This window comes from Doryrhamphus excisus, chromosome 13 (assembly GCF_030265055.1).
Source record: "Doryrhamphus excisus isolate RoL2022-K1 chromosome 13, RoL_Dexc_1.0, whole genome shotgun sequence".
Taxonomy (NCBI): Eukaryota; Metazoa; Chordata; class Actinopteri; order Syngnathiformes; family Syngnathidae; genus Doryrhamphus; species Doryrhamphus excisus.
In genome coordinates, this window is record NC_080478.1 from 2,180,001 (window position 1) to 2,206,745 (window position 26,745).

General features: G+C 48.0%; 5 protein-coding genes across 11 annotated transcripts in view; 2 read left to right on the top strand and 3 right to left on the bottom strand.

Moving 5' to 3' along the window:
- LOC131140104 (REST corepressor 1-like) overlaps nucleotides 1-51 on the bottom strand; it is a 6,022-nt gene extending 5,971 nt beyond the window's left edge. Inside the window, exon 1 of the mRNA XM_058090233.1 lies at nucleotides 1-51. This exon is cut by the window's left edge and continues 459 nt beyond it. The gene's annotated coding sequence lies outside the window, so the exon portion shown is untranslated.
- Nucleotides 52-493: 442 nt separating this feature from the next.
- LOC131140105 (ankyrin repeat domain-containing protein 9-like) lies at nucleotides 494-1,714 on the top strand. The gene has a single exon (XM_058090234.1). The coding sequence runs from the start codon at nucleotides 761-763 to the stop codon at nucleotides 1,622-1,624; it is 864 nt and encodes a 287-aa protein (XP_057946217.1). The 5' UTR covers nucleotides 494-760; the 3' UTR covers nucleotides 1,625-1,714.
- On the bottom strand, nucleotides 1,713-26,020 carry LOC131140100 (tectonin beta-propeller repeat-containing protein 2-like). Of its 6 annotated transcripts, none has more exons than XM_058090227.1 (27): nucleotides 25,903-26,020; nucleotides 19,217-19,292; nucleotides 17,706-17,846; nucleotides 17,508-17,636; nucleotides 17,306-17,437; nucleotides 17,060-17,217; nucleotides 14,883-15,036; nucleotides 14,654-14,806; nucleotides 13,485-13,617; nucleotides 13,206-13,399; nucleotides 12,852-13,029; nucleotides 12,587-12,785; nucleotides 12,347-12,521; nucleotides 11,899-12,132; nucleotides 10,947-11,014; nucleotides 10,729-10,844; nucleotides 10,483-10,656; nucleotides 10,235-10,415; nucleotides 9,908-10,049; nucleotides 9,618-9,843; nucleotides 8,585-8,674; nucleotides 8,425-8,522; nucleotides 8,224-8,359; nucleotides 4,357-4,505; nucleotides 3,704-3,845; nucleotides 3,475-3,624; nucleotides 1,713-3,401 (listed from the first exon to the last, which is right to left on the bottom strand). In XM_058090227.1, the coding sequence occupies exons 2-27, from the start codon at nucleotides 19,286-19,288 to the stop codon at nucleotides 3,253-3,255; spliced, it is 3,873 nt and encodes a 1,290-aa protein (XP_057946210.1). In that variant the 5' UTR covers nucleotides 19,289-19,292; nucleotides 25,903-26,020; the 3' UTR covers nucleotides 1,713-3,252. The 6 variants fall into 6 exon arrangements, 3 of the variants coding, with proteins under 3 accessions (XP_057946210.1, XP_057946211.1, XP_057946209.1); XM_058090228.1 differs by lacking the exon at nucleotides 25,903-26,020 and adding an exon at nucleotides 19,701-20,995 and having other exon boundaries at nucleotides 11,899-12,129; XM_058090226.1 differs by lacking the exon at nucleotides 25,903-26,020 and adding an exon at nucleotides 19,701-20,990.
- LOC131140101 (uncharacterized) lies at nucleotides 19,898-24,775 on the top strand. Of its 2 annotated transcripts, none has more exons than XM_058090230.1 (10): nucleotides 19,898-21,357; nucleotides 21,548-22,585; nucleotides 22,655-22,771; nucleotides 22,853-22,975; nucleotides 23,041-23,133; nucleotides 23,227-23,373; nucleotides 23,432-23,536; nucleotides 23,617-23,698; nucleotides 23,778-23,886; nucleotides 23,955-24,775. In XM_058090230.1, exons 1-10 carry the CDS (start codon nucleotides 20,650-20,652, stop codon nucleotides 24,385-24,387), a joined length of 2,955 nt encoding a protein of 984 aa, XP_057946213.1. In that variant the 5' UTR covers nucleotides 19,898-20,649; the 3' UTR covers nucleotides 24,388-24,775. The 2 variants fall into 2 exon arrangements, with proteins under 2 accessions (XP_057946213.1, XP_057946212.1); XM_058090229.1 differs by having other exon boundaries at nucleotides 19,899-21,372.
- On the bottom strand, nucleotides 24,817-26,319 carry LOC131140698 (cyclin-dependent kinase 2-interacting protein-like). The gene is made up of 4 exons (XM_058091364.1): nucleotides 26,246-26,319; nucleotides 26,093-26,162; nucleotides 25,903-26,032; nucleotides 24,817-25,019 (listed from the first exon to the last, which is right to left on the bottom strand). The coding sequence occupies exons 1-4, from the start codon at nucleotides 26,317-26,319 to the stop codon at nucleotides 24,817-24,819; spliced, it is 477 nt and encodes a 158-aa protein (XP_057947347.1).
- Between the last annotated feature and the right edge of the window lie 426 nt (nucleotides 26,320-26,745).

Consider the following 26,745-nt stretch of genomic DNA (forward strand, 5'->3'; position numbering starts at 1 on the left):
ATTTTTGAGGTGCGTTCAAGTATACTCGGAACATTCACACATTAATATAAACGAATAGTTAAATTGTTTTGTGTGTTATTTATTTGTTATGTATTACGTTGCTTTTGTTTTGTGTGTTTTACGGTAGCTTCACAAGGAGAGGCACGACAGAATGAGGCAGGCAAAAGCAAACGTAGAGCAGCACATGCAAATAGAAGTAATGATACGGCAGTTTACAAACACAACGTGAAGTCGCCATACAAGGGCAAACACAGGAAATGGCCTCGACAAAATAAAAGTCTTACTAGTAAGTTATGTCGAAAACAAGGAAAAACACAAACCAAGTCAAACCAAGAGTTTATTTGTGTGATTACTGTATCATCCGTTATGTACTACTATTATTAATGGACTTTACTATTTACTTATTATAATACAATAAGTTCACATACTTGTACTACGATCTCAGTTTCTGGTTTCTAGACATGATTTGTTTTTGTTAAGAGGGTTGTTTTCTTTTTGTGATAGGGTGTGTGTGTGTGTGTGTTCTGGTTTGCGTACACACAGACGTCCATAGTGTAGTCGATCATATATCAATAATCAATCACGTGACAATGTTCGCTATGCGTGCAATGCAGGACAGGCCCTGCCCCCAAAGTGCGCATGTACGCGGTGGGCGGGCTGTTGACGGCCTATAAATGTCCTAAAGCTGAAGGCGCCGCGGACACACACGCAGTCCCACAAGGCTCCCACTGGAGGGACGTCTGTGGTCGGCTGTGACGTCATGCCGTGGTTGCTGTCGTCTCCACCGGAAGCCGCGTCCTCGTCGCCATCTCAGCGGCACTGTGAGCGGACCGCCTTCTCTTTCTACTGCGCCGTGCGGGAGCAACTTCCGGTGTGGCTGCTGGAGGACATGCGCAGTATGGAAGTGTTCTTCTGGGAGGACGGCCGCCCGCGCTCCTTCTCGCCGGCCGACGCGCTGATGTACGCGCTGGTGCACGACCACCGGGACTACGCGCATTACCTGCTCAACAACTTCTCCGTGAACGCGCTTCACGCGGCGCGCTGCAACGTGTGCCGCAGCAGCGGCGGCGCGGCACACCTGCACATCGCGGTGCGCTACAACCGCCGCGCCATTCTCGGCCTGATGATGGACGCACTGAAGGACTTGGCGCCAGAGGGCTGGCGGCGGGAATACCTGGACACCTGCGGCGGGTGCGCGCACGCGGCCGACGCGGGGAAGACGGCGGTTCAGCTGGCCGTGGAGCTGTCGCGCGTGGACTGCCTGCTGCTGCTTCTCGTGCACGGCGCGCGACCGCAAGGTCTGGATGCGGCGCTGCTGAGACTCGGCGGCGCACCCGCTGCCGAGCGGGATGACGCCCGGCGCTGCCTCGACCTGCTGCTGCTTTTCGTGGCAGAACCGAAGGCAGTGCGCCCCCTACGGGACGAGCAGCAGCGCTGGCAAAACCTGCTCGGAAAGGACTTGTTCAGCTGGCTGAGCGGTCAGGCCCCACCCCCTCTTCTGCACCAGGCTCTTAGGACTTTAGTCCGGTCGGTCCCGGGTCAAATCCGCCAGTTGCCGGCTTTCCTGCGGCCACACAGCAAGATGGGACCAGATGTTCCGTTGCCATGGAAACAGAGTACATGATGCTTTGGTTATGGCCGACTCAGGTGACTTTTTAGGAGCATCGGCTGATGTACATTTGATTTTTTTTTTGCATAATAAAAAGACTTGGTTAATAAACGGCTTCTGTGTTTTAATAATAAGTTTGTACTCACATATCCAGGTTCTGGACTCTGTCCACTTAAGTCCAAAGTCCAACAAAGTGCAGCTATATTCTACAGGTCCACTAGAGTCCAGTCCAGTCCTGTTTAAAGTCTTTTGACCCAAATCATGTTTCATTCCATCACATCATTTTAACCGAACTCACTAAAGTCTCTGCGGTCCAGGTTGACTGACCTGGAAAGTCCTTTAAAGGGGACCTATTATAGTTTTTCCACTTTTCTGACCTATAAATGGAGCTAGAATGTCGTATTCTCGTGTCAGATAATGAGGTGTGAGCATTTGGATGTGAGCTTGGAAAGAAGTTTGGGATGGCTGAAAGCGTTTGGTTTGGTTTCAGAGGGCGTTGTAAAACTGGACGTTTGTGATGTCACACATAGACGGGCTTCCTTATGACCACAAGCTGTCGAAACCGCTAAAATGCTAAAGCTAATTACCATTGAGAGACGTCTTGAAGTAAACCCTTTTCTTGAGAAATTTCGGATTGTCTCGTCTCTACTTCCGGATCGGATTCGGGATGCAACGCATACGGCTCGATGTTAGAAGCGGATATTTTAAAAAGATAAATCGCCATTTATCAACTAGCATTTATCAACTAGCATTTATCAACTAGCATTTATCAACTCCAAGTCCTCCTAAGCACTCGAGTGTGTGACCAACCCACCCGAGGGGGGGGGGGGGGTGCCTGGAGGCGGGCTGTGGGTTGAATAAATTAAAACCGACTGTTTTCGAGGGAAGCATGAAATCCAGCTGGGATAGGTGCAGACTCTGGAAGATCTAGAAAGCTTTATGTGCTGTTACCGTGTGTAGCTGCTCTATACACAACTCAATACAAAGGGCAGAAAAATGAGTATAATAGGCTGAACCCGGGTCTCCTAGCTGACCCGGGTTCAATTCCACCCTCGGCCATCTCTGTGTGGAGTTTGCATGTTCTCCCCGTCCGTGTACTCCGGTTTCCTCCCACATTCCAAAAACATGCTAGGTTAATTAGCGACTCCAAATTGTCCATAGGTATGAATGTGAGTGTGAATGGTTGTTTGTCTATATGTGCTCTGTGATTGGCTGGCCACCAGCTGGGATAGGCCCCAGCACCCCCCCCCCCGCGACCCTCGTGAGGATAAGCGGTAGAAAATGAACGAATGAGTATAATAGGTCCCCAAATAAAAAGTATTACGTGTTAGAAGTGAAACTACGGAACTCGGAACGTTTCCTCTGGACACCTTTCCACACCAAAGACCACCTTTAACTCACCCTCTATTCCTATTCCCAACTCCAGACTGCTCAACTTGATCATCTTTAAATATCCCAGTGCTAGCGGTACATCGCACTGATCGGTTCCGTGGATGACAACGTGCCCAAAGTTAGCTGGGAAGGGCTCCAGTTCCCAGGAAAAGCGAGTGGAAAAGGACGGATCGTGGTGGGACACTTCATGTCCTTGGATGTTGGGGCGGTCGTTTCAAGGTTGGGGCAAGTGATACGTGGACAAAATCACATCAGAGGAGCTCCCACTCGTCGTCCTCATCGTCGCCAACATTTATCTCGGAAGGAGCAGGTCTACGCTGAGCTTGCGGTAGGAGCTTTGTCATGCGACGGGCCAGTCCGCCAACAGCAGTTACCGCCCATAAGTCATCATGTGGAGTGACTGCAGGGACAGGAAGGAGACGTCCGGGTTAAAGTCCCGGTGAGGCTCGGTACCGGTAAGGAGTACGTCTCACCAGTTAAGCAAGTAGCGTGCCCTGGGATCTTCTTCCAGTAGTCTCCAGCTGGGTTTTTATCGGAGACACTGTAGCGTCGAGCCATGTCTCCATTGGCACATCGAACCCAAACTGTCCGACAGCTGAGAAGCAGTTGACTGACCGTCAGACCTGAATGACGGACGGACAGACAAGTCTAAGGACACGCAGACACGTATGGGCGAAGTGAGGACACTTGAAACGGACAGACCTTGCACCGGTTCCCAGTCTGTCCCGACAGGCATTTCGTCACTGAGCCCGGTCCTGACGAAGACCCCACCTCTGTTGTCCAACGCCCACAGAAGACGATCATTTGGACTCGTCTGAATACTGATGAGCTGTACTCCGATTGGCTGCAAGAACACGATGTCGTCGTTACATAGAAAAGTGCTTCCGGATACCTGGACGGGTGGCCCTAGATGTGTTACCTGGACAGACTAGTCTTTCGAGATGCTTCTAATACCTGGGGTGGTGGTTCTGGACTAGTGTTTTTATACATGTATACCTGGAACGGTGGCTTTGACTGAGTGTTTCTGGACCGGACTGGTGTCTTTAGATGTGTTGAACAATTGGGCTACCTGGAGAGGTGGGTCTGGTTCTGGATTAGCGTTTCTAGACGCGTGTTACCTGGACAGGTGAGTCTTGACTAATGTTTCGTCAGTTCTAGGCTACTGTGTCCTGGCGTTTTTGGACAGGTGGTTCTGGACTATTTCTAGATGTGTTACCTGGAAAGTTGGGTCTGGTTCTGGATTAGCGTTTCTAGACGCGTGTTACCTGGACAGGTGAGTCTTGACTAATGTTTCGTCAGTTCTAGGCTACTGTGTCCTGGCGTTTTTGGCCAGGACACATTTCTAGATGCGTTACCTGTGCAGGTGGTTCAATGTGGATCCAGGCAGGTAGCATCATGTTGGGGTTCAGTGGTTGTGTTCCGACTCTGAAGTAGACCAGGCCTCGACTGTCCAGGGCCCAAACGTTCTGGCTTCCACAGCTCACACTGACCAAACGAACACTTCCTGTCTCATGAAAAACAAAGACATGGACATGAAGAATACGTATGGCTTGTGCATGCAGGACCACAAGATTGATTCCTCTGACCTGATACCACAACCCCCCACGTGTCACGAACAACAACCATCATGTCGTCAATGCAGAGGTGAAAAGTCTGACACCCACGCGCACAAAGTATTTAGGACAAACAAAATCCCGCACCACTTTTAAATATCCAAACATTCTATGTGAACCAAGAAAGCGGAGAAGGGCGGAATGGGATCATGTCCGCTCCCGTCGTTTCCACAAAAAGATTCCAGGTCAGTCTGTTTTGAGGGGAAACAGATTCCGATTTCACTGCTACCCCGCTGACCTTTGACTCCTCAACTCCCCACAAATCAGATGATGAAGCTCAAAATGTTCCCGTCCAAAAAGCAACCAGATAAGAAACGTAGTGCAATTCCTGTTTTCTCCTAATAGACACTTTATGCTAGCACTGGGGTGCCTGTTACGTCCATCACCATCAACCAGTCCAGGTAGTGTGGGTCGATTGCACCCACATGATGGACGCCACTTTGTAAATGTCACATGACATCACTCAGCTGACTTTAAGCTCCGCGCCTGATTTGCTGTTGTGCTTTCGAGGCAAAGTAAGCGCTGAACAGATGTCTCCAGCAACTAAGTCAACTAACGAAAATAAATTCTTTGAAACACATACCACTATAGAAGTATGCGTTTCGGTGTGGACATTGAAAACGAAAATACATTTCTGGGGATCAAAATAGATGAAAATATGAGCTGGAAACCTCATATTACAAATATACAACATAAGGTGGCCAGAAATATTTCAGTATTGAACAAAGCAAAATTGGTTCTCAATCGGAAATCACTCCACACTCTTTATTGCTCTCCGGTTCTACCATATCTTACTTATTGTGTGGAAATATGGGATAATAACTATAAAAGCAATCTTCACTGGCTAAATGTACTGCAAAAAAAAAAAAGGCCAGTAAGGATAATTCATAATGCCGCCTACAGAGTAAACCTCGGACATATCGGACTCGGATATATCGGAAATTCGCTCACAACGGACAGATAAAAAAGAACCGATTTTTCTGTAATGCATTTCCAATAAAAATTCATTGCATATATCGGATTTTTTATAACGGATTTCGCCTATTTCGGACAAAATCTCCAGTCCCGTTCCAATGCATTTCCATTAAATTTCCCTCGCATATATCGCCGCATCGTGGCGCTCCGATTCGCCGAATCGTGACAGGCCGCTATACGACGTCATTTGCAGCGTTTGCAGCGTTGCCTGCGCGTCCAGGTACATTGGAAACATAGTCAAGGAAGTGCCTTTTTATAACGGATAAAATCCCATTTACGCATATACCGGATATAAATCCCATATATGCGTAAAACGGACATTTTCCGGTATACGCATATAACGGATTTCGCTTATATCGGACAAAACCAGTGGGAACAATTGAATCCGATATATCCGAGGTTTACTGTAACTCCTTATTTCTAAAATCACAGATACTTCAACTTGCTGATATAGTTAAATCGTCAAACAGCTAAAATAATGCATAAGGCTAAAAATAACCAATTAGCTAAAAATGTCATCCAATACTTCTCTACAAGAGAGGAGAAATATGATCTCAGGGAAGAAGTACATTTGAAACACTTCTATGCTAGGACTACGTTATGCTAGCCATAGCATTTCAGTATGCGGAATCAAACTATGGAATGGATTGAGTAAGGACCTCAAACAATGCACAACGATGAGCCAAGGTACATTATAAAAAAAACAACCTTAAACTGTATTATGGAAAGCAGGAAGTGAACAAATGTAACAGTTACTGATTGTAAAAGTACCAGATGGAGGGGTAGGATTTAATAAGCTTTGCTTCTTCCTACTCCTTTTGGACATGTGGAACTGGGAACTGATTATGGGATGCATTCAATTGTAATCTGATGCATGTTCAAATGAAATTAAACCATTACCATGACCATAATAAACCTATAAACCCCTATAATAAACGCTATGTAGCTATTTTGACTGACATACTACTCAGGTTATGTACAGAACTATTCAAGTGGTTTTGGGGGGTGGAGCAGGTCGTCCAGAAACCAGAGGCCAGAGTTCACGAAAAGAGTTTGTTGGTTGTAATTTTTTATGTCATGTGATTTTATAAGCCATATTGTAGCAACTATTACATATTCTCTTCAGTTGACTTCCTGCTACCAATGTAAAAGAAACTTGCTGATGTCGGGGGTTGAAGTTCAAAACCGAACGCGAGCTGAAAGCGGATCGTGGCCGTGCGTCAGCCCTCCCAGCTGTGCGGTCACAAGGTGGAATAAACAAGTTTGACTTGTGCCTTGAAGGACACGTTGAGAGTCTGACTGACAGCAGCAAGTCATGCGCTCCCTGATAGTGAGAAGGACCACAACTAAAAACAGATCTGCCCTTCTAGTCTGGAAACGTCTCTGTGGAGCGACATAACACCGCTTATGCAACGGGCAGCTGTCAGTGGTACACAACTAAGCAGGTATGTGGGCGTGTGCGATGTTTGGAAACATGTTGACAAAAAAAATGTCAACATGATTTATTTTCAAAATAGCAATGTTTTCCTTTTTTTAAATAAAAAAAAAGGGGCGAGAGGCGGGGTACACCCTGGACTGGTGGCCAGCCAATCACAGAGCACATATAGACAAACAACCATTCACACTCACATTCATACCTATGGGCAATTTGGAGTGGCTAATTAACCTAGCATGTTTTTGGAATGTGGGAGGAAACCGGAGTACCCGGAGAAAACCCACGCATGCACGGGGAGAACATGCAAACTCCACACAGAGGATGGAATTGAACTCGGGTCTCCTTGCTGTGAGGCATGGGAATGGACTGAACATCAGAATGGTACAATAGAGCCCACACATGTTGTTTGGTGTTGTTTGTCGTTAGCTCGTTAGCTTCCTATATGTGTGTATGTGTTCTGGAGCTAATGGAATATTATAGTATATAGTATTACAGTACCTTTACCCTATTATTGTATCATTATATATCATGTTGATAATAATACATGAGTATGTGTTCTGGAGCTAATCTAATTATTATTATTATATTATTATAATATATAGTATTATAGTACATTTATCCTATTATTGTACCCTTATATATAATGTTGATAATAATATATATACTGTATATACATGATGCAGGGCTGCACGCAGACCTAACAGCTAGGAGACTCGAGTTCAATTCCACCCTCGGCCATCTCCGTGCGGAGTTTCCATGTTCTCCCCGTGCATGCGTGGGTTTTCTCCGGGTACTCCGGTTTCCTCCCACATTCCAAAAACATGCTAGGTTAATTAGCCACTCCAAATTGTCCATAGGTATGAATGTGAGTGTGAATGGTTGTTTGTCTATATGTGCCCTGTGATTGGCTGGCCACCAGTTTAGGGTGTACCCCGCCTCTCGCCCGTAGACAGCTGGGATAGGCTCCAGCACCAGGATAAGTGGCAGAAAATGAATGAATATATGATGCATATAATAATGTAATCAAATATTACAAGTTACTTTTATGGCAAATGTTGATCCAAAATTGTCTCAATGACGAATTTTTTCTGCATGTGGGTTTGTGAAAATGTAAATACTGACTGTTCCAAAGGCAGCACATGAGTTCAATCAATGACTCAGCAATAATTAAGCATCACATAGTTAAAAAACAAACCCACCCAGCTGACTGAGGTCCAGCGACGTCCAGCTGAGGCCAGTGGGACAGGATGGAGACAGAGTGCGAATACTGACCCGGCCATGGGAGTCCAGTCCCCACAGGGCGTCACGGCAAGCCGACAGGTGAACCAGCTCCACCTGGACAGCCATGAGAAGGTGAAGGTCAACGTGATAACATCAGAGACGTTCCACTGGCGACTGACCTCAGGTGGCAACGGCACCGATGACGGCCGGAGCTCCCCGTCCTGGTCCCACACACAGAAGAGATCCTTTCTGCTCTGAGCCAACCACAGGAAGGCACCTGAAACGAACTGCTATCAATGTGTGTGCGTGTGTTTGTGTTTGGATGTCAAGGTGTGTTACCATCTTTGTCAGGCACTACTGAAGACGTGATGAAGGTCCACCTGGTGGCCGACATTGTTCCTCTTGGAACCAGGTTCTGCCAAAATGTTCCTGTAAAACAATGGGATGTGTTGTATACTTTTACAGTAGTAAAAGTATATATATAGCAGGGGTGCTCATTAAGTCGATCACGATCTACCGGTCGATCGCGGAGGTGGTACGGGTCGATCGCTGGTCGATCGCGGCGTGACATTAAAAAAATATCATCCCAGCATCAATGCCGTCACTTGATTGATATACAGGGCAGCCATTCAGATGACAACTGAATGTTGCCCTTCGGGCGACCAATCAAATCAAACAACGTCTCTAAGTGCAGCAGAACTTACGATGTCAGCCTATCATCCATCCCCGTTACTTGATTGACATACAGGACAACCAGTCAGATGACTGGTTGAATTTTGACCTTTAGGTCATTGCTCATGCGTAAACAACGACGCAAAGTGCTAAGCTAGTCGGCGAATTGCGTCAGATTTTAAGCCCTCGCTAAAGTTTATGGTCACTAAAATGAGTGAAGGAGCTGGACCAAGTAAAAAGGCAAAAACTGGACCAAGTAAAAAGGCAAAAAACATACAACTTCCATACGGATATGGAATATTATACGGATATTATGATACGGATATTATCCATGACTGATAAACATTTGGAAGTGTGCTTGAGGCTGGCTATCAGCAGCTACTGTCCGGACTATGCATCCCTGGCTGGTTCAATTCAGTGCAAGTCATCAAAGTAAACTCAGGTAATTACAAAAAATGTTAATAGTTAATTATGTGTGTTTTGCAATATTGGCTCATTTGGTTATGTAAGGTACATCAACATACATTGTACGTACAAATAATCCTCAATACATTTGACAATAAATAGATGTTTTGCATTTTTGTAGTGGGTAGATCATTTTGACTCGGTCATTTTAAAAGTAGCTCGCATGCTGAAAAAGTGTGAGCACCCCCGATATATAGTATGTATTGATATACTGTCTAAATGCCATAATACTGACCCACAAGGCTGCCACGGGCCAAGTGGAGCTGATTCCGTCCGGACGCCACCCAAACGCCGCCAGCGTTGGCGCTGACAAGGGTGGGCTGGCGCTGCGAGTACTGAGACAAGAACGCTACCACCCGTTCCACCGGCGCCTTGGTTACCGTGGCAACACTATGTGTGGCGTTCAACAGGGTCTGGAATAGACTGCCTTGATCGAAGACCACGTAGTCGGAAATACTGACCTGAGAGACACATCACGACACCATATGGACCTCTCCTACACACACACACACACACACACTGTACCTGCCACCAATGGTCATCTTCTCCCTGAGGTGAGCATGAAGAGATGCCGGTTCGAAACCAGAGGCTGCCGCTGACATCGAGTGCCCAGGCGATGCCTCTGTCTCCCAAAGCTACGCACATCAACTCCACACCCTGAGCCTCACTGATCACATGACAGGACATTACATTAATACTACTGAGCTGTCACTACAATACAACTACAGTAGTATCATGATATCACTAATAAATAGTTAATACAGTAGAACTACAATAATATTCCAATATCACTAAGGTAATACAAGAATAGTAATTATGAAGTAGTATTGAGGTAACACACAGTAGGCGTACCTGACAGTGTCGTACTTCCAGGTGTCTCCCAGACTACAGAAGGCATCAAGTCCTTCTCTGTAGAATAAAGCGTTGTGTTCACTCAGCGCCCAGACCACGCCCCCTCTGACGCACACCTGACTGAAGACACACGGCGTGTCCACCTTGACTGAGCGAGCGCACGGGCGCTCCAGACTCAGACCTGAAAGAGCCGAGTCCTGTTGCCGTCTCTTCAAGTGAGGACATTGTGCCAAGATGCGGCGTGTTACCCGTCTGCAGGTACAGGTCTCCGTTGGTCCTGATGATCCAGGCCGAGTCGTCACCGAGCGCCACGAAGGCGGTTTGCTCCACTGCTTTATACCAGTGACGTTTCCCTCTTCCTGACACTTTGGCACAAGCGAACGCCGTCATGCTCTTCTGCTCCACCTTCCACAGCAGGTGACCTGGCACACGCGCCCACGGTTAGCATCCCACGGCGAACACTACATCCAGCATGTGTTGCTGCATGAGCTCACCTGAGGGCGAGAGCGCCACCTGGTGGATGTTGTCTTCAAAGCGCTGCCAATTGAGACCGCTTTCGGGCAGAAGACTGCAGAACAATCCACCTTTAAAGTCCAAACACCACACGTACCTGCAACACACAAACATCACGGCTTGACTTCATTACCTCAAGTCTCACACACACACACACACACACACACACACACACACACACACACACACAAACACACACCTGTCAGTGACATGAAGACTCAGTATTCCACATCCGGGTCCAGAGTATCCCATCCAGCTTTCGGCCAACTGGTAAGACAAGGAAAGAAGAACAATATTAATTTTCACAAACCCACATGCAGAAAAAATTAGTCATTGAGACAATTTTGGGTCAACATTTGCCATAAAAGTAACTGTTGTAATATTTGATTACATTATTATATGCATCATATATTCATTCATTTTCTACCGCTTATCCTCACTAAGGTTTCAAGGTATGCTGGAGCCTATCACAGCTGTCTTGTTGGGGCGAGAGGCGGGGTCCACCCTGGACTGGTGGCCAGCCAATCACAGGGCACATATAGACAAACAACCATTCACACTCACATTCATACCTATGGACAATTTGGAGTGGCTAATTAACCTAGCATGTTTTTGGAATGTGGGAGGAAACCGGAGTACCCGGAGAAAACCCACGCATGCACGGGGAGAACATGCAAACTCCACACAGAGGGTGGAATTGAACTCGGGTGTTCTAGCTGTGAGGCCTGCACGCTAATCACTCAGCCCGGTTGTAAACATTAATTCATTTTCTACCGCTTATCCTCGCTAAGGTTTCGGGTATGCTGGAGCCTATCCCAGTTGTCTTGGGGTGAGAGGCGGGGTACACCCTGGACTGGCGGCCAGCCAATCACAGGGCACATATAGACAAACAACCATTCACACTCACATTCATACCTATGGACAATTTGGAGTGGCTAATTAACCTAGCATGTTTTTGGAATGTGGGAGGAAACCCACGCATGCACGGGAAGAACATGCAAACTCCACACAGAGATGGCCGAGGGTGGAATTGAACCCTGGTCTCCTAGCTGTGAGGTCTGCGCGCTAACCACTCGCCCACCGTGCAGCCCTAGAATAACATTGATAAATAATATTAATAATAATATAGAGGTCTCCTATAGAGGTCTCACATGGTCAGGTTTGAGTCCATGTCTGTCTTCAGCTTCCTGGTGCAACTGTCCGTCAGTCTCCTGGCTTTGGAAGCTGCTGTGTTCTGCTGTACTGTCAGCAGGGGGCAGACTGTGGCAATAGATGTCGTTTTCCTCCTCACTCGACACACTTTGCTTCCTGTTGGGGAGTCCGGTAGAATCAAACATCTGGTCCTTCGCATCAGCAGGTGACACAGAGCCCTCCTCCTCCTCCTCCTGCAGATGAGGAGAGAAACTGCACTCTTAATCACATTTCGATCCCTCTGTGATCCTCGTTGACACCATATTGTGGAGGATCTCAAATAAGAACGCAGACCGTCCCGCCATTCTAACACATGACTTTGTGCCTGTGTGAAATCTAACTGACAGCATCCCAAATGCGAGAACATCCTGGGTCCATGACAATGAGGAACCATGATCACCAACACACCCGTGGTTTGATCAGAAAGTGGTCCTCTTGCTCCTCCACTGGCTGTGCTTCATCCTGCACTGTGTTGTTCTTGTAGGAGAAGGGGCCTTCCAGCAGCAGATCCACATTTGGGGTGAGGGGGACAACCGGGCTTTGCGGGTCCTGAGGGATCGTGCAGCTTGGGAGGAGGTGGCAGCTGATGAAGGGGATAAGGTTAAGACGGTGATGTCAAGAAGAGGAGACGAGTGTTCTACTACAAACCTGGATTGGGTGGAAGACGAACCCCTGTCCTCCCAATCCATCCCATTTCTCTCCATCGCCGTTTCCGGTTGCAGGTTTGGAACCTCCAGTCCCAGGAGGGACACACGTTCGCTTCGTCCATCGTTGCAGCTGCCATCTTGGACCACAAGCATGGAGTCCGAGCAACGGCTCTCAGACAGACGATTCCCGCTGTTGCTTTCTGCCGAAGGAAAGAAAGAGTCAGTGTCCGTCCATCTCGCAGTACGGCTGTCCGCACGCTCCTCGCCTTGTTGGCCTCTCTTCTTCTTCTTCACTTTCACAGCTTTCACCACCAGTTCCTGGTGCATGTCTTCCTGCCCCATGGGCGTACCGCAACGGTCAAAGGAGGTGTTTCCATGGAGACTGTCCCAGGAAGCCACAGAGCTGCTGCGGCTACGAGAGCAGCTGGTGAGGACCGCGGCGTCCTGACAGAATACACATTTATTTAGGTAAAAAAAACACTCAAGTATCACATGACCTGCAGCTTCAGCTTCAGCTTCAACATCAGGGGAAATTGGACATCAATTAGCATTGCTGCAGAATTAGCCAAAAGGCTATTTTTCATTTGGTATAATTCCTACAGAGTTAGAGTTCGCATCACCTCATCCTTCTCCTGTGCTTCCTCCGCTTCCTCCTCTTCTTCCCTTCCCTCCTCGCCGCACCTTGCCTGCGGACCCCCTCCTTCCACAATGATGGCCATGGTTCTGATTGGCTGAGCCATCTCCACGCATCCAGTGCTTGGGAGGATGTTGGGAGGTGTCAAAGGGGAAGACAGGCGCATGGGGAAGTCTGACACTGAAGGAGAGATAAACAACAATGGAGGTCGCACCAAGGGGCCGCTGTGTTTGTTTTCTGCTTGGACTCCGCCTGACGCACTCACGGGCACTGATGGCCCCCTCCGGACTGTCGGAGAGTCTGATCAAATCTCTGTCTCCTTTCAAGATGAAGATCTCGTTGTCACAGCACGACAAAGACACAATGTCTCCGCTGCTCTCCAGTGCTCCCACCAGCACCTGAACAAACCACCATCAAGAGTCAGCCATCTTTAAAAGAGCTTAGAACTTACTAGCATCCTTGTTAGCACGTTTATGACGTTCCATTCATTCATTCATTTTCTACCACTTTTCCTCACGAGGGTCGCGGGGGTGCTGGAGCCTATCCCAGCTGTCTTCTTCGGGTGAGAGGCGGGATACACCCTGGACTGGTGGCCAGCCAATCACACGGCACATATAGACAAACAACCATTCACACTCACATTCATACCTATGGACAATTTGGAGTGGCTAATTAACCTAGCATGTTTTTGGAATGTGGGAGGAAACCGGAGTACCCGGAGAAAACCCACGCATGCACACATGCAAATTCCACACAGACATAGCCGAGGGTGGAATTGAACCCGGGTCTCCTAGCTGTGAGGTCTGCGCGCTAACCACTCGCCCGCCGTGCAGCCCATATTTGCATATTCACAATAATTCATGGTTACATTTATCACAGTGAGTCTTCCAGGTCCTGATGCAGCAAAACAGTCCCAGACCATCACACTACCACCACCATATTTTACTGTTGGAATAATGTTCATTCATTTTCTACCGCTTATCCTCACGAGGGTTGTCACCAACTGTCTTCGGGCAAGAAGCGGGGTACACCCTGGACTGGTGGCCAGCCAATCACAGGGCACATATAGACAAACAACCATTCACACTCACATTCATACCTATGGACAATTTGGAGTGGCTAATTAACCTAGCATGTTTTTGGAATGTGGGAGGAAACCAGAGTACCCGGAGAAAAACCCACGCATGCACACATGCAAACTCCACACAGACATAGGCGAGGGTGGAATTGAACCTGGGTCTCCTAGCTGTGGTCTGCGCGCTAACCACTTGACCACAGTGCAGCCCTATTATGTAACATTAAATACACAAAATCGGTATGTTTTTCTTTTTTAAGTAGTGGTTTGGGCCCCTTTTGGTGATTGTATCGACTGTCAGTAGCTCAGTGTCTCAGGACCTGGCTTTGAACCAACAGGGTCAGCGGTGAAACCTGTACCTCATTAATGCAGTCTAGGACATAGACACTGTATTCGTTCCAGCTGAGGATCCAGCCATCTTTGAGGAAACAGCTGAGCAGACCCAGCTGTCGGTCTGCCGGACGGTACGCCCCGATTGGACCAGGGTGAGGGAAGATCTCAAAATGAGGAATCTGGCAACAAGAAAATGCAAGTAAAAGTGAAAAGAAGGTATTTTTTTATCCCAGCTTACCAGTACAAGTAGAATACCTGAGCACTGAAGAGAGGTTTCAGCAGTCTGGTGTCCACCACATGACCTCCGACATCAGACCTCCAGAGTCTTAGACCAGGACGAGCAGCGAACACCTGCAGGTCGCTCTGTTTGCAAAGAGCTGGCAGGAAGCATGCCCCAAACCTGCCACTGCTGTAAAACGTATGAATATGAATATACGTATGAATCCGGTGCATTCTTGGTTTTCCTTGTCGCATTTTTTCAGGCAGACACTTCAATTTGTTACAGAGGCGTACCGATTTCCCACACAATAAACATCAGAAGTGTGCCAAGTGTCAAGGAGACGCTAGAGCTTGAAAAAAGCCTCTTCTGTGGCTAAAATTGGGAACACAAATTTGGGAACACTTGGCCTTCCCAATGAAATTTGTACTGTAAACAGACAAAGAAAAGGGGAAAAATGAAAGCAAGTGTGTCGCCATTGTTCAGTACAGATGGGGAACGGGACTACAAGCTTGCACTATTAACACAATTATTAATATTGTTGATGTACAATTGTTAATATCCCCTGTACTATATTTTGGGACAGTCCTTGATAGTCATTTGAATGTCTCTGTCCTGTCAGTTTGAACTTCTAAAATCTGACGTATTAACGGTATTAACGAGCTCCTCTGGCCAAAGGTCCCTTTAAATCAGGGGTGCTCACACTTTTTCATCATGCGAGCTACTTTTAAAATGAGCGAGTCAAAATGATCTACCCACTACAAAAATGCAAAACATCTATTTATTTTCAAATGTATTGAGGATTATTTGTACGTACAATGTATGTTGATGTACCTTACATAACCAAATGAGCCAATATTGCAAAACACACATAATTAACTATTAACATTTTTTGTAATTACCTGAGTTTACTTTGATGACTTGCACTGAATTGAACCAGCCAGGGATGCATAGTCCGGACAGTAGCTGCTGATAGCCAGCCTCAAGCACACTTCCAAATGTTTATCAGTCATGGATAATATCCGTATCATAATATCCGTATAATATTCCATATCCGTATGGAAGTGATATGTTTTTTGCCTTTTTACTTGGTCCAGTTTTTGCCTTTTTACTTGGTCCAGCTCCTTCACTCATTTTAGTGACCATAAACTTTAGCGAGGGCTTAAAATCTCGCAATTCGCCGACTAGCTTAGCACTTTGCATCGTTGTTTACGCATGAGCGGTGACCTAAAGGTCAAAATTCAGTTGTCATCTGACTGGTTGTCCTGTATGTCAATCGAGTAACGGGGATGGATGATAGGCTGACATCATAAGTTCTGCTGCACTTAGAGACGTTGTTTGATTTGATTGGTCGCCCGAAGGGCAACATTCAGTTGTCATCTGAATGGCTGCCCTGTATATCAATCAAGTGACGGCATTGATGCTGGGATGATATTTTTTTAAGGTCACGCCGCGATCGACCAGCGATCGACCAGTACCACCTCCGCGATCGACCGGTAGCTCGCGATCGACTTAATGAGCACCCCTGCTTTAAATAATGTTACATACCAAAAGTCATTGATGATTTTTAACAATAATTACATATAAGAACAGCTCTACCATCCTCTGCTTTTATTGTGTCAATGCTATAAGTTTATTATTTTTGTTTTAATGTACAATGATTGTCTCCTGTGCTGGTGAGCCAATTTTTTTTCTTCCTCAGTGGACAATAAAGATGAATTCTACAGTAAACCTCGGATGTATCGGAAATTCGCCAACAACGGACAGATAAAAAAGAACCGATTTTTCTGTAATGCATTTCCAATAAAAATTCATTGCATATATTGGATTTTTTATAACGGATTTCGCCTATTTCGGACAAAATCTCCAGTCCCGTTCCAATGCATTTCCATTAAATTTCCCTGGCATATATCGGATGGCCGCATCGTGGCGCTCCGATTTGCCGAATCGTGACAGGCCGCTATACGACGTCATTTTACAGCGTTGCCTGCGCGTCCAGGTACATTGGAAACATAGTCAAGGAAGTGCCTTTTTATAACGGATAAAATCCCATTTACGCATATACCGGATATAAATCCGATATATGCATAAAATTTTCCGGTATACGCATATAACGGATTTTGCTTATATCGGACAAAACCAGTGGGAACAATTGAATCCGATATATCCGATGTTTACTGTATTTGACTCTGTTCTCCATTAAATGTGCGTTTACCTCTTCCTGGGTTTGGTGCCGAGCTGCTGCACTTCCTGTTTCTGTGTGCAGTACAGTAGAGATCTCTGCTGCGTGGAGACAAGCAGCACCTGGTGACTGTAGTCCAACTGGACCACACCACACAACTCCTCCAACAGCAGTACAGGCGTGCACGTGCCCTGAACACGCGTGCACGTGCAAACAGTCAGGCGGGCGCGGTGCCACTTCATGTTAACATTGAGGTTACCTGCAAAGTTGTAGCGTCACCTGATCCAGGTCCAGAGCGGAGAAAACCACGCGTCCTTTGTCATCTCCAGAGAAGAGCTTCATGCCATTAGCGCTCCACGCCAGAGAAGTCACCGTTCCTTTGTGGAGGCCCACCACGTCAAAACGCCTCAGCTGCAGACACGCAGGCGTCACGGTTTGACAGCTTCACCTTCAACCCTCCTCCTTTTCAAAATGTCCTCACCTGTTTGTTGCGACCCGGAAGCGGGGACACCAACTGGAAGACGGCGACACGCCCGGATGCAGTTCCCACTGCGACCAGATCATCAAAACAGCTCAGCAGCTTCACGGCTGTGATGGCGTCGCACTTTCCCTGAGAGTACACACACACGATAAAAAGACTGGACTGACGGCAGAGTGCCGGAAAAGAAGCGTGTCGAACCTCCAGGCTGTATTTGTTCATGTGTGCCAGGCGGCGGCAGTAGAGGTACAACATGCCGATGCTGCTGCCCACTGCCACAAAGTCACTGCTGCTGTCCACCGCCGTCAGGTAGACCACCACCGAGCGGAATCCCCTCTGAACCTGCAGGACACCCAGACCCATCAGCACCATCAAGTCAGAGTTTCACTCACGTTTCATTGAGGTCAAACACGGCTTGGCGCGCCCTCTGCCGGTCAAGCTATCTATCAACGACGACAACAATGTGACATCAGCATAATTCACACTGAATAACATGATTACTAACAAATCATTTATGGTATAGAATTTCAAAAATACAGTAAACCTCGGATATATCGGACTCGGATATATCGGAAATTCGCTCACAACGGACAGATAAAAAAGAACCAATTTTTCTGTAATGCATTTCCAATAAAAATTCATTGCATATATCGGATTTTTTATAACGGATTTCGCCTATTTCGGACAAAATCTCCAGTCCCGTTCCAATGCATTTCCATGAAATTTCCCTGGCATATATCGGATGGCCGCATCGTTACGCTAATCTTGTTGATGTCCCTGGCTATTGTCTTTCTCCTGGCTCCAGATTTAGGACAAATATAAAAGTGAGTGACGTCAATAATACTAGCACAGCAGTGAATGAGATCTTAACCTCACTATTGGAAATAACGTAGGCCTGACGGGCGTAACAGGGCGTAGCTTAATTAACAATTTGTTATGCTCAGAGTCCAATAAAGTTAAATTCTCATTACCTTACGTCTCTTTTCATTGGCCAGTCCAGGTACATTGGAAACATAGTCAAGGAAGTGCCTTTTTATAACGGATAAAATCCCATTTACGCATATACCGGATATAAATCCCATATATGCGTAAAACGGACATTTTCCGGTATACGCATATAACGGATTTCGCTTATATCGGACAAAACCAGTGGGAACAATTGAATCCGATATATCCGAGGTTTACTGTAACTTCAATTTATATTTATTTTCTTTTATACATATCGGTACAGCTATGTGGTTTGTAACCACCAAAATCCTAACTTTCGGCAAAATTCATGAAAAGATGATTGCAAGGATGATTGTCAGACCAAGCTCCGAACCTGGAGAGGCAGAGCCTTCTCCATCGCTGGCCCCACCCTTTGGAACCCTCTGCCCCAATCACTCCGTGCTTGCCCCAACCTTCCCACCTTCAAAAAACAACTAAAAACCCACCTGTTTAGATCCGTTTTTAATGTCTAACTTTTTATATCTGACTACTGTGCCCCGCTTTTAGCCTTGTTTTTAGCTCTGAATTAATGTATGAATGTTGTATTTGAATGCATCTTTTACTCAACTCTAATTTTTCTTCACTGTAAAGCGTCTTTGAGTATTTTGAAAAGCACTATACACATAAAAAGTATTATTATTCTTAAATAATGGAACCGGGCAGTTACAACAGAGTCATGATAACAAGAGAAAAGGCCTTCCCGGCGGGAATGGTCAGGGTCATACTTTGGCTGGGATGGCGTGCAGCAGATGGTGGAGTGGGCAGAATTCCCTCAGGACAGATGGCTGGCTCGCCATGTTTCTGCAGAGGTGGAAAAAGGGTTAGATTCCTTACAAATCCGGTCAATATATAGAAGATATTAAAAACGAGGCAACAGTAAGGCCTTGCACTTAAGAATGGAATAGTGGTGGTCCGAGTCATGCTGCCGACAAATACAAATTGCAGTTAATTGTGGGAGAAATGCTAGTCTGCTTCCTGATGACTTTGAGCAAGGCACTGAATCCCCGTAGTCAATTTGTCTGCTATCACAACATAAACAGCACAGAGATTACACTGCAGCTCCACGATAACACACAACAAACGACGCATTGTAGCACTGTCGTGTTTTTAGCTAGCGACGCTAGCACGAAGCTAAAGTAGCTAGCAGTATGATTAGCATTACTTGGCAAGACGAAATCAGCACAAGGTCCAATAGCGTCAAACACTCACTGGGACGTTGTTTAATGAAGATGCTCAGATGTTCATCCAGATGTTATTCATCCTCGCAGCTGGCTAGTAAACATCCGCGACATCGCCCTGTCAGTCCAGCAGACGTCATTATGTTGTCGTCATCAAGTGCGCATGCGGAAGCACCGCCCCCTTGGGGTCAACTACGTCATCTTTCTGCGTATTCGTTTTCTCTTTTTTTATTTATGGTGTTTGGAGTTAAAACATCCCAACCAACACTTCGCATTGCGCATCCGTCTTGTAGTTTTCCGGAAATTGACTTTAAACCAAGAATGGGATAACGTCGAACGATATTAATGAAAGCAAGTGGAAACGAATGGAAAATCAGGAAAGTGGATTTCTACTTTCTTTCATAAAATACAGATTTGTCGGGCTGTATTACGACCTAGTAAATACATTCAAACGTGTCACGATTATAGTGTATGTGCACTCGGATGTGGGTATTGACATCTCCAATACCTAAATAACATAATCACAATCACAACTGTGTATTTTTGTAAATAAACAACATTAACAGTTACACACATATGTATCGGGAGAAGTGATATGACATTTAATGTTACGGCCGCAATCCGAAATTAAACCAGACGAAGAAGAAGAATATGTGACCGTCTGGAAAAACAAACGACGTGTTTCCGTGTGAAATAGGAGTTCGGTCCAGCGATCCATTTCGGGGAACTGGCCTCCCATGTGAGCTGGGTGAAGGCTAAGCTAGGCTAGTAGAAAACTCCTCCAAGGTTCCGTCATCTTGTCCCGCTATCTCCTTTTGTGTTCATGTTGTTCTTCACCACAGTGGACATTTTTACTCACCAGCACGCAAGCATTCTTCACGAGCGACGATCTATTTGGTGAAGTTGATTTCTAATTGCATTTGATTCGAACTACATACTGGATCCCTATTAGCCGCTGAGCTAGTAGCCGCGCAGTCAAAATGGCGGACAACGAGGATGATAGTGGTTCTAGCAGAACAATAACACCCGCTGAGCCGCCAAGCTCCTCGGCTCAGGCCCACGCCGCGGACTCCACGCAGCCCGAGGACGCCGTGTTGCCAGGCCCGGTCGCCCGCAGCGCCGAGGAGGCCGACGGTACGGAAGGCGTGACGGACGAGCAGCGCGGGAACAGTTTGCATGCGGAATCCGTTGATCAGAGCGGCCAGCCCGGACATGAGGAGCAGGCAATGCCCGCCGCCGCTGGGGAGAGCTCCCAGCTAGTGGACTTCTTACAAACTTGCCCCGAGGAGCAAAGCATCGTGGTGGGCGCGGACTTGACCAGCTTGGGCCCGGACATGAGCAACACCACCATCATATACGTCCAACCGGACGGCAGCCTGGTGGAGGGCTCCGGCTTGACCCCGGAGGAGCAACAGTCTCTCCTGGAACAGCTCACCAAGCAGCAGGTGGTCCAGGTGTCGGACTCGGAGGCTGCCCAGCTGCTCCAGCAGAGCCAGGCCATCAAAACCACCACAGTCCAGAATACGGCTCTAAACCCGACCCAGCTGCAGCAAGTCATCAGCCAGGTGACCAAGTCCCAGCACCAAGTCCAGGCCCTGCAGCAGACGGTGAAGCAGGTGGTCCAGGTACAGACCGCTCCCCAGAGCAGCAACGTCTCGCAGCAGTTGAAGAGCAGCAGCACCATCCAGGTGGGCCAGAAGAAGGTACGCTGGACACCAAAGTCCAAATTGTTGCATTTGGTCAAGTTGACCAGGAAGACTACAATTATTTGAATTTAAGGCATTAAAATATGAATATAAATGTAATTCTCACTTAAATGTATTGATATTTGAGGCGTGGGGGGTGACATTGACACTGATTTTCCTTTTCGGTCCCCAGTCAGAACCAGTCAGGATCCAGATCCAGGCTCTTCCTAAACAGGAAGTGAAGCCCCGGCCCGTTCCCCAGCACGCCAATCAGACTGTCAGTCAGCCACAGGTGACTCTGTCGGCCAATGGCAGCGCACAGATCATTCACATCCAGCCTGTGGTGGGTCAGCAGGGCCAGCAGTTGTTCCTGCAGCAGAATTTGGGAGACCCCCCCATCCAACTGCTCCTTCAAAGCCCCTCCCCCGTGGTGGGATCGCTGCTCCCGTTGGTCCACAAGCTACCAGCTCAGACGTCCTCCGGTGTCGTCTCTCCTGCGGCGCACAAACACGTGTCCTCCTCCGTGCCTGTCACCTCCGCTGCCAAGACTCCGCCCACCCCCGCTGCTAAATTTGCAAGCGTGTCGCTGATAAAGACCCCCGCAAACGGCGCCGTGACGACCTCCGCTAAAAGCCCAGTCAAAGTATCCGCGGCAGCTAAGACCTGCGAACCGGGTGCTTCGCCAACCCCCGCTCCGCTGACCCCGCCCTCCACAGCAGGCCGAGCTCTGCTGGCCCCGCCTCCTGCAACAAAGGATGCAGAGAAAGAAAAGAAGAAGGTGAAGAAGAGAGAGAAGAAAGCTGTTAAAGTCCAGACCCGGTCCGGCCGGGTCTCCAGACCTCCCAAGTACAAAGCTAAAGACTACAAGTTCATCAAGACGGAGGACTTGGCCGAAAGCCACCAGTCCGACTCCGACGACTACTCTGACATGAGTATGGAAGAGGAGGAGCGGGAGGTTGGCAGGAAGGATGACTCCGCCCTCGACGACTCCATGTCACTCACCTACAGCCACAAATCCCGATCCCACCGCTGCCAGACCTGCGACAAGGCCTACATCGGCCCGGGTGGCCTGAACCGCCATTACAAACTCAACCCGAGCCACGGGGAGCCGGAACCGTCCTGCGACACGCCACACGCCGCCAGCGACGAAAGCCAATCACAGGAGCCCGCCTGCGTCGCCGCCAAAGAGGAGCTAAATGACGACAAAGCTGTTGCCGAGGCAACCAGCACAGTAGGAACCATTGATTCGGAACGAGCTCATTGTTAGCCCCGCATGCTAATTCGGTGAGTGTCCCCACAGGAGTCGGGCCTCGGAGCTGCCGGAGCATTCCAAGGCCTCCACCACCGGGGTCCGGGCAGGCCCCGAGGGCGAGGACGGGGCAGGGGTCGGGGGCGATCGCTGGGGTCGTCCCTCAAGGTAAACTTGTTTTGTTTTTAAATGTGAACGTAGAAGAACGTCCACAAAGAAAATAAACAATAACGCCGACTTCCTCGTAAGTTTCCTCAGGTGTCAGGTGGCTTCATCCGGAGGGGAGGGCGCCGCGGACGGCCTCCCAAGCTGGGCATCGCCATGGCAACGGCAGAGCAGCAGGTGGAAAGGAGAAGAGAACGCTTACAGGAGGTGCGAAGTGACTGTCCAGTGGTTTACATTGTGGACCAGTTCCATAACCGGTGTGTGCGTTGCAGCTTGTGGACCAGTGCGAGGATGAGGAGCTGATGGACATCGTTCTTCCTCGTTTGACCAAAGTCTTAAGTGTGTGGGAGATGCTGCTGGCCAAGGCACGTGCACGCACACGCACGCACACACACACACATTGTACATGGCACTAGCATGTTCGGAATCTTACAAAAGTTTGGAAACTTTTTTTCCAGGTGGAACGTGCCGGTCCACCTCGTAGTCATTTTCCGGATATTTACAAGGAGTTTGAGTCCCTGCAGACTCATGTGAGACAAGCTGCCCAGGATTACATCATGGCCCCTCTGGGCGGAGCTTCACCCCTCGAGATCAGGAACATTGAGGTGAGAGGTCATCTGAAGTCTTCCAGAGTTCCAAGTGTGGTGACTTTGGCGTTTTTAGGTGGCCAGGTGTCTGGGCATCCTGGATGAGGTGAATCGGATGAAGGTGCTCCCCGGAGCCTCTCCCGCTTTCAGTCTGAGTACTAAAAACAGCCGATACATGGAGGTAATTCCACGTCTTTGGAGTACGGATCCAGGTCCTGAATGACGCCCGAACATGAGAAGCTGAAAACCTTGTTTCCGCAGAACTCCAAGATGCTGCCGCCATCCAAGCGCTTCAAGATGGAGAACAGCGTTCCTCTGCACCAGAACGGCATCGAGAGAACCGGTACATCTTCTCATGCTTGCAGAACCCGGAGTATTTGTACCGGTTAGCGTTAGCCAATCACCTTCTACCACATTTCCAGTTGTGAACCCTGCGAGCGGCGAAAATCCAACATCTAGCGTGGTCTCTCCGCCGCCACCCATTCCAAGTGAAGCCAAAGTGTGCAGCTCCACCGCCACGGACTTATCCCGGTGAGTTCAGCTCCTGATTGGCTAATTGGTCCCGGCAGGTTTCTGAGTGGTGGTTTGTGGTCTTTCAGCTCCACGGGGCCCACAGAGTCCCCTTCCCCCGTCACGCCCATGGAGGTGACCGCAGGTAACCACCAGAAGGAGGAGGTCCCTCTAACAGAAGCTCAACACCAGAGCCAACAGGTGAACATTCAGGACAAGTCCCCCCCGGCATCCGCCCAGACACCCGAGTCCTGTCCAGTTCAGGATGTGGCACCTGTGTGCCAGACTGCCTTGGAACTTGTAGAGTCTTGTCAAACAAAAGAACTTGAAGAGGGCCAGGAAATCTACATCCAGACGGAGGGGATGACGGTCCAGCTAGCGGAACCCGGAGAAGAGCGCATCGTCATCGTCAACGGGCCGGACGGTACCACAATGCACATCCAGACCCCGGAAGGGGTCCCCCTGGAGGCAGTGCAGGCCCTGCTCGGCATTGAGGCCTCTGATGGATCCAAACCAACCTGATCCGTGACAGACTGGATACTGCAGCTTTGACTTCTTGATGAATACTCATTTTACTTTATTTATTTCTTAGCCTGTCACATGACACAAGTCCAAGTCTTGATGTTTACATGAACCTGGTCCATAAACCATGAAAGTACTGGATCGGTTCATTCATTCACCACATCACGACTTTTTAAGAAACAGGAGTGTGGATGTCATTTTTTTTTGTTTTCATATTTGGACACGTGACAGATGATGTTTATATGTAGATACTTATGAAAAACAAAGTTGCACTATTTTATTACTTTTTATAACATGACCATTTTCCAAGTGTACTCATTAGAAATAGTCCATCTCCCTTCCATATGATGCCGTTTCCTCATTTCCAATAAAATCCGTCAGAGCAACATGAGAACTTTTGCTTTTCTCAGTTTGTCCCAGAAGATAACATCAAAGAGGGCGGTGGCCCGTCTCCAGCAACATGGCCTCCAGCGCCAATCTGACCTGCGTGGTCATGAATGGCTGGTGCAGCCAACAGGACACGTACACCATGCTCAGGTCCGAGGTCGGGCTGTGAGCCGTCTCCTGCAGGATGGTCCGCTTGAGACGTAGCTCCCGGGTGAAGGCGTCCGATAGGATGCTGCACGGCACGTCTGGAACAGCAAGTGTACACGCTCGCGTGTTTGGAACAAAGAACGTGTACCGAGAACCAGATTTGGCCGCCGAAGACCAGGTCGCCCAGGCACCCGCCCTTGACCGCCACCCAACACACAACGCACCGGACCCTTATGCTTGCCCCCGATCTCTCAATTTACCGCTGGATCTATGTTCCCACCCTCACCTATGGTCATGAGGCTCAGGCATCTAGTCCGGATGCCTCCCGGACACCTCCCTGGTGAGGTGTTCCGGGCATGCCCAGTCGGGAAAAGACCCCGGTGCAAACCTAGGACACGCTGGAGGGATTATGTCTCACAGCTGGCCTGGGAACGCCTTGGTGTCCTCCCGGTGGAGCTGGAGGAGGTGGCCGGGGACCGGGAAGTCTGGGCTTCCCTAGTGAGACTGCTGCCCCCGTGACCCGGACCCGGATAAGCGGAGGAAAATGGATGAACATGTACCGAGTAGTATTGGCTGTATGATTGGGCGCTCTACTGATTCTGCCTTATGCAGACGTATGTCAATTCGCCTGTCAATCTCATCATGTTCCATCCTTCCGTCACTCGTGAACAAGACATCCCTGACCTGAAGATGGCGCTCCATCCTTCTCCAGACGAGAACCATGGACTCGGACTTGGTGCCGAGTCTCATAATGAAGTAACTGCTAGACCCGAGACCAGGGGCATCCAAACTTTTTTTAATGAGGTTCACATACTGAAAATCTAACCCAATTAATTTTTCTAAAATTGCAATTTTATTCTTTGTGTTTATGATAATATTTAATTTTTTTTTAATTGCATATTTTAGTCTTTAATATTTAAACTTTATGCTATTTTTGCCTCCTAATGCTAAGATATTTTACCAACAGAAGCAAAGCCTCACCAAACTGTTTGGTGCTCCAGCTGAGGAACAGGGGAACCTTCCTGCCTTCGGGTCCAAATTGAAAATCCTCCAGCTCCAGAAGACCTCGCTGTGACGCCATCAGACGCCGCATCTTGGCCACGATGGCCTCCTGAGAAGATCAGACGCAACTCAAAACATCCGCGTGTCACCTTGTTGCCATTTGCGCTACCATTTTGTGGACGATGTCTTCCAGTTTGCAGCATTCCTGCTGCAGCGACGAACGTTCCCGCGTCTGCACGCTGCGTGGAGAAAAGAGGCGGAGACGAGAGGTGAGAGTTGAGGTCCCAGCACTGACTTGGCGGCCATGTTGTGAGATGCTCACTTGCTCAGCCTCAAGTTGGCAATGTTCCCCACAGTGGCGAAACCTTCGTCGTTAAGTTTCTCCCAGCGGAGCATCAAGTTGTGCCAGTCGGCAGCATTGTCTTTGATCTTGCGCGCACTTCCTGTTAGAGCTGGACACTTCCTGTTTGCTAATGTCACGTTTGCGACATCACCTGATAATAGTAAAGTCATTGTCCCATTTTGGTGTCATGATGCTTGATAAAAGTGATTTAATAAATGATTTAATAATTAAATAATTCAGTCATAAGAAAGGACACAAAAATATGACGTCATTTAGTGATTGTGGTTGCCTTTTCCCCCAAAAATAAATAGGGACACCCTGTAGGGGTGGGAATAAACACAGATGCCAGAAAAGTCGAACGGCAATGTGTTCGATAGCTAGCATCTATTGGCGAAGCCTGTGCTAAACTGTTGTCGATTTAATCCACTGATATTTGGTAGACTATTTTTGATTCCCACGGTAATATAAAAATACTAAAC

Excerpts from the sequence above, each read along its gene's own strand:
- LOC131140101 (XM_058090229.1), top strand. The coding sequence starts at position 20,650 with ATGGCGGACAACGAGGATGATAGTGGTTCTAGCAGAACAATAACACCC. Across the intron at positions 21,373-21,547 it reads TCCAGGTGGGCCAGAAGAAG|TCAGAACCAGTCAGGATCCA; the intron begins GTACGCTGGACA and ends TTCGGTCCCCAG. Across the intron at positions 23,134-23,226 it reads GGGAGATGCTGCTGGCCAAG|GTGGAACGTGCCGGTCCACC; the intron begins GCACGTGCACGC and ends CTTTTTTTCCAG.
- LOC131140100 (XM_058090227.1), bottom strand. The coding sequence starts at position 19,288 with ATGGCGAGCCAGCCATCTGTCCTGAGGGAATTCTGCCCACTCCACCAT. Across the intron at positions 17,847-19,216 it reads TGCACGCCATCCCAGCCAAA|GTTCAGAGGGGATTCCGCTC; the intron begins GTATGACCCTGA and ends GGTGTCCTGCAG. Across the intron at positions 12,522-12,586 it reads TCGTCTTCCACCCAATCCAG|CTGCCACCTCCTCCCAAGCT; the intron begins GTTTGTAGTAGA and ends CCCCTTCATCAG.
- LOC131140105 (XM_058090234.1), top strand. The coding sequence starts at position 761 with ATGCCGTGGTTGCTGTCGTCTCCACCGGAAGCCGCGTCCTCGTCGCCA.
- LOC131140698 (XM_058091364.1), bottom strand. The coding sequence starts at position 26,319 with ATGCTCCGCTGGGAGAAACTTAACGACGAAGGTTTCGCCACTGTGGGG. Across the intron at positions 26,033-26,092 it reads AAGACATCGTCCACAAAATG|GAGGCCATCGTGGCCAAGAT; the intron begins GTAGCGCAAATG and ends TGATCTTCTCAG. Across the intron at positions 25,020-25,902 it reads CTGGAGCACCAAACAGTTTG|ACGTGCCGTGCAGCATCCTA; the intron begins GTGAGGCTTTGC and ends TTGCTGTTCCAG.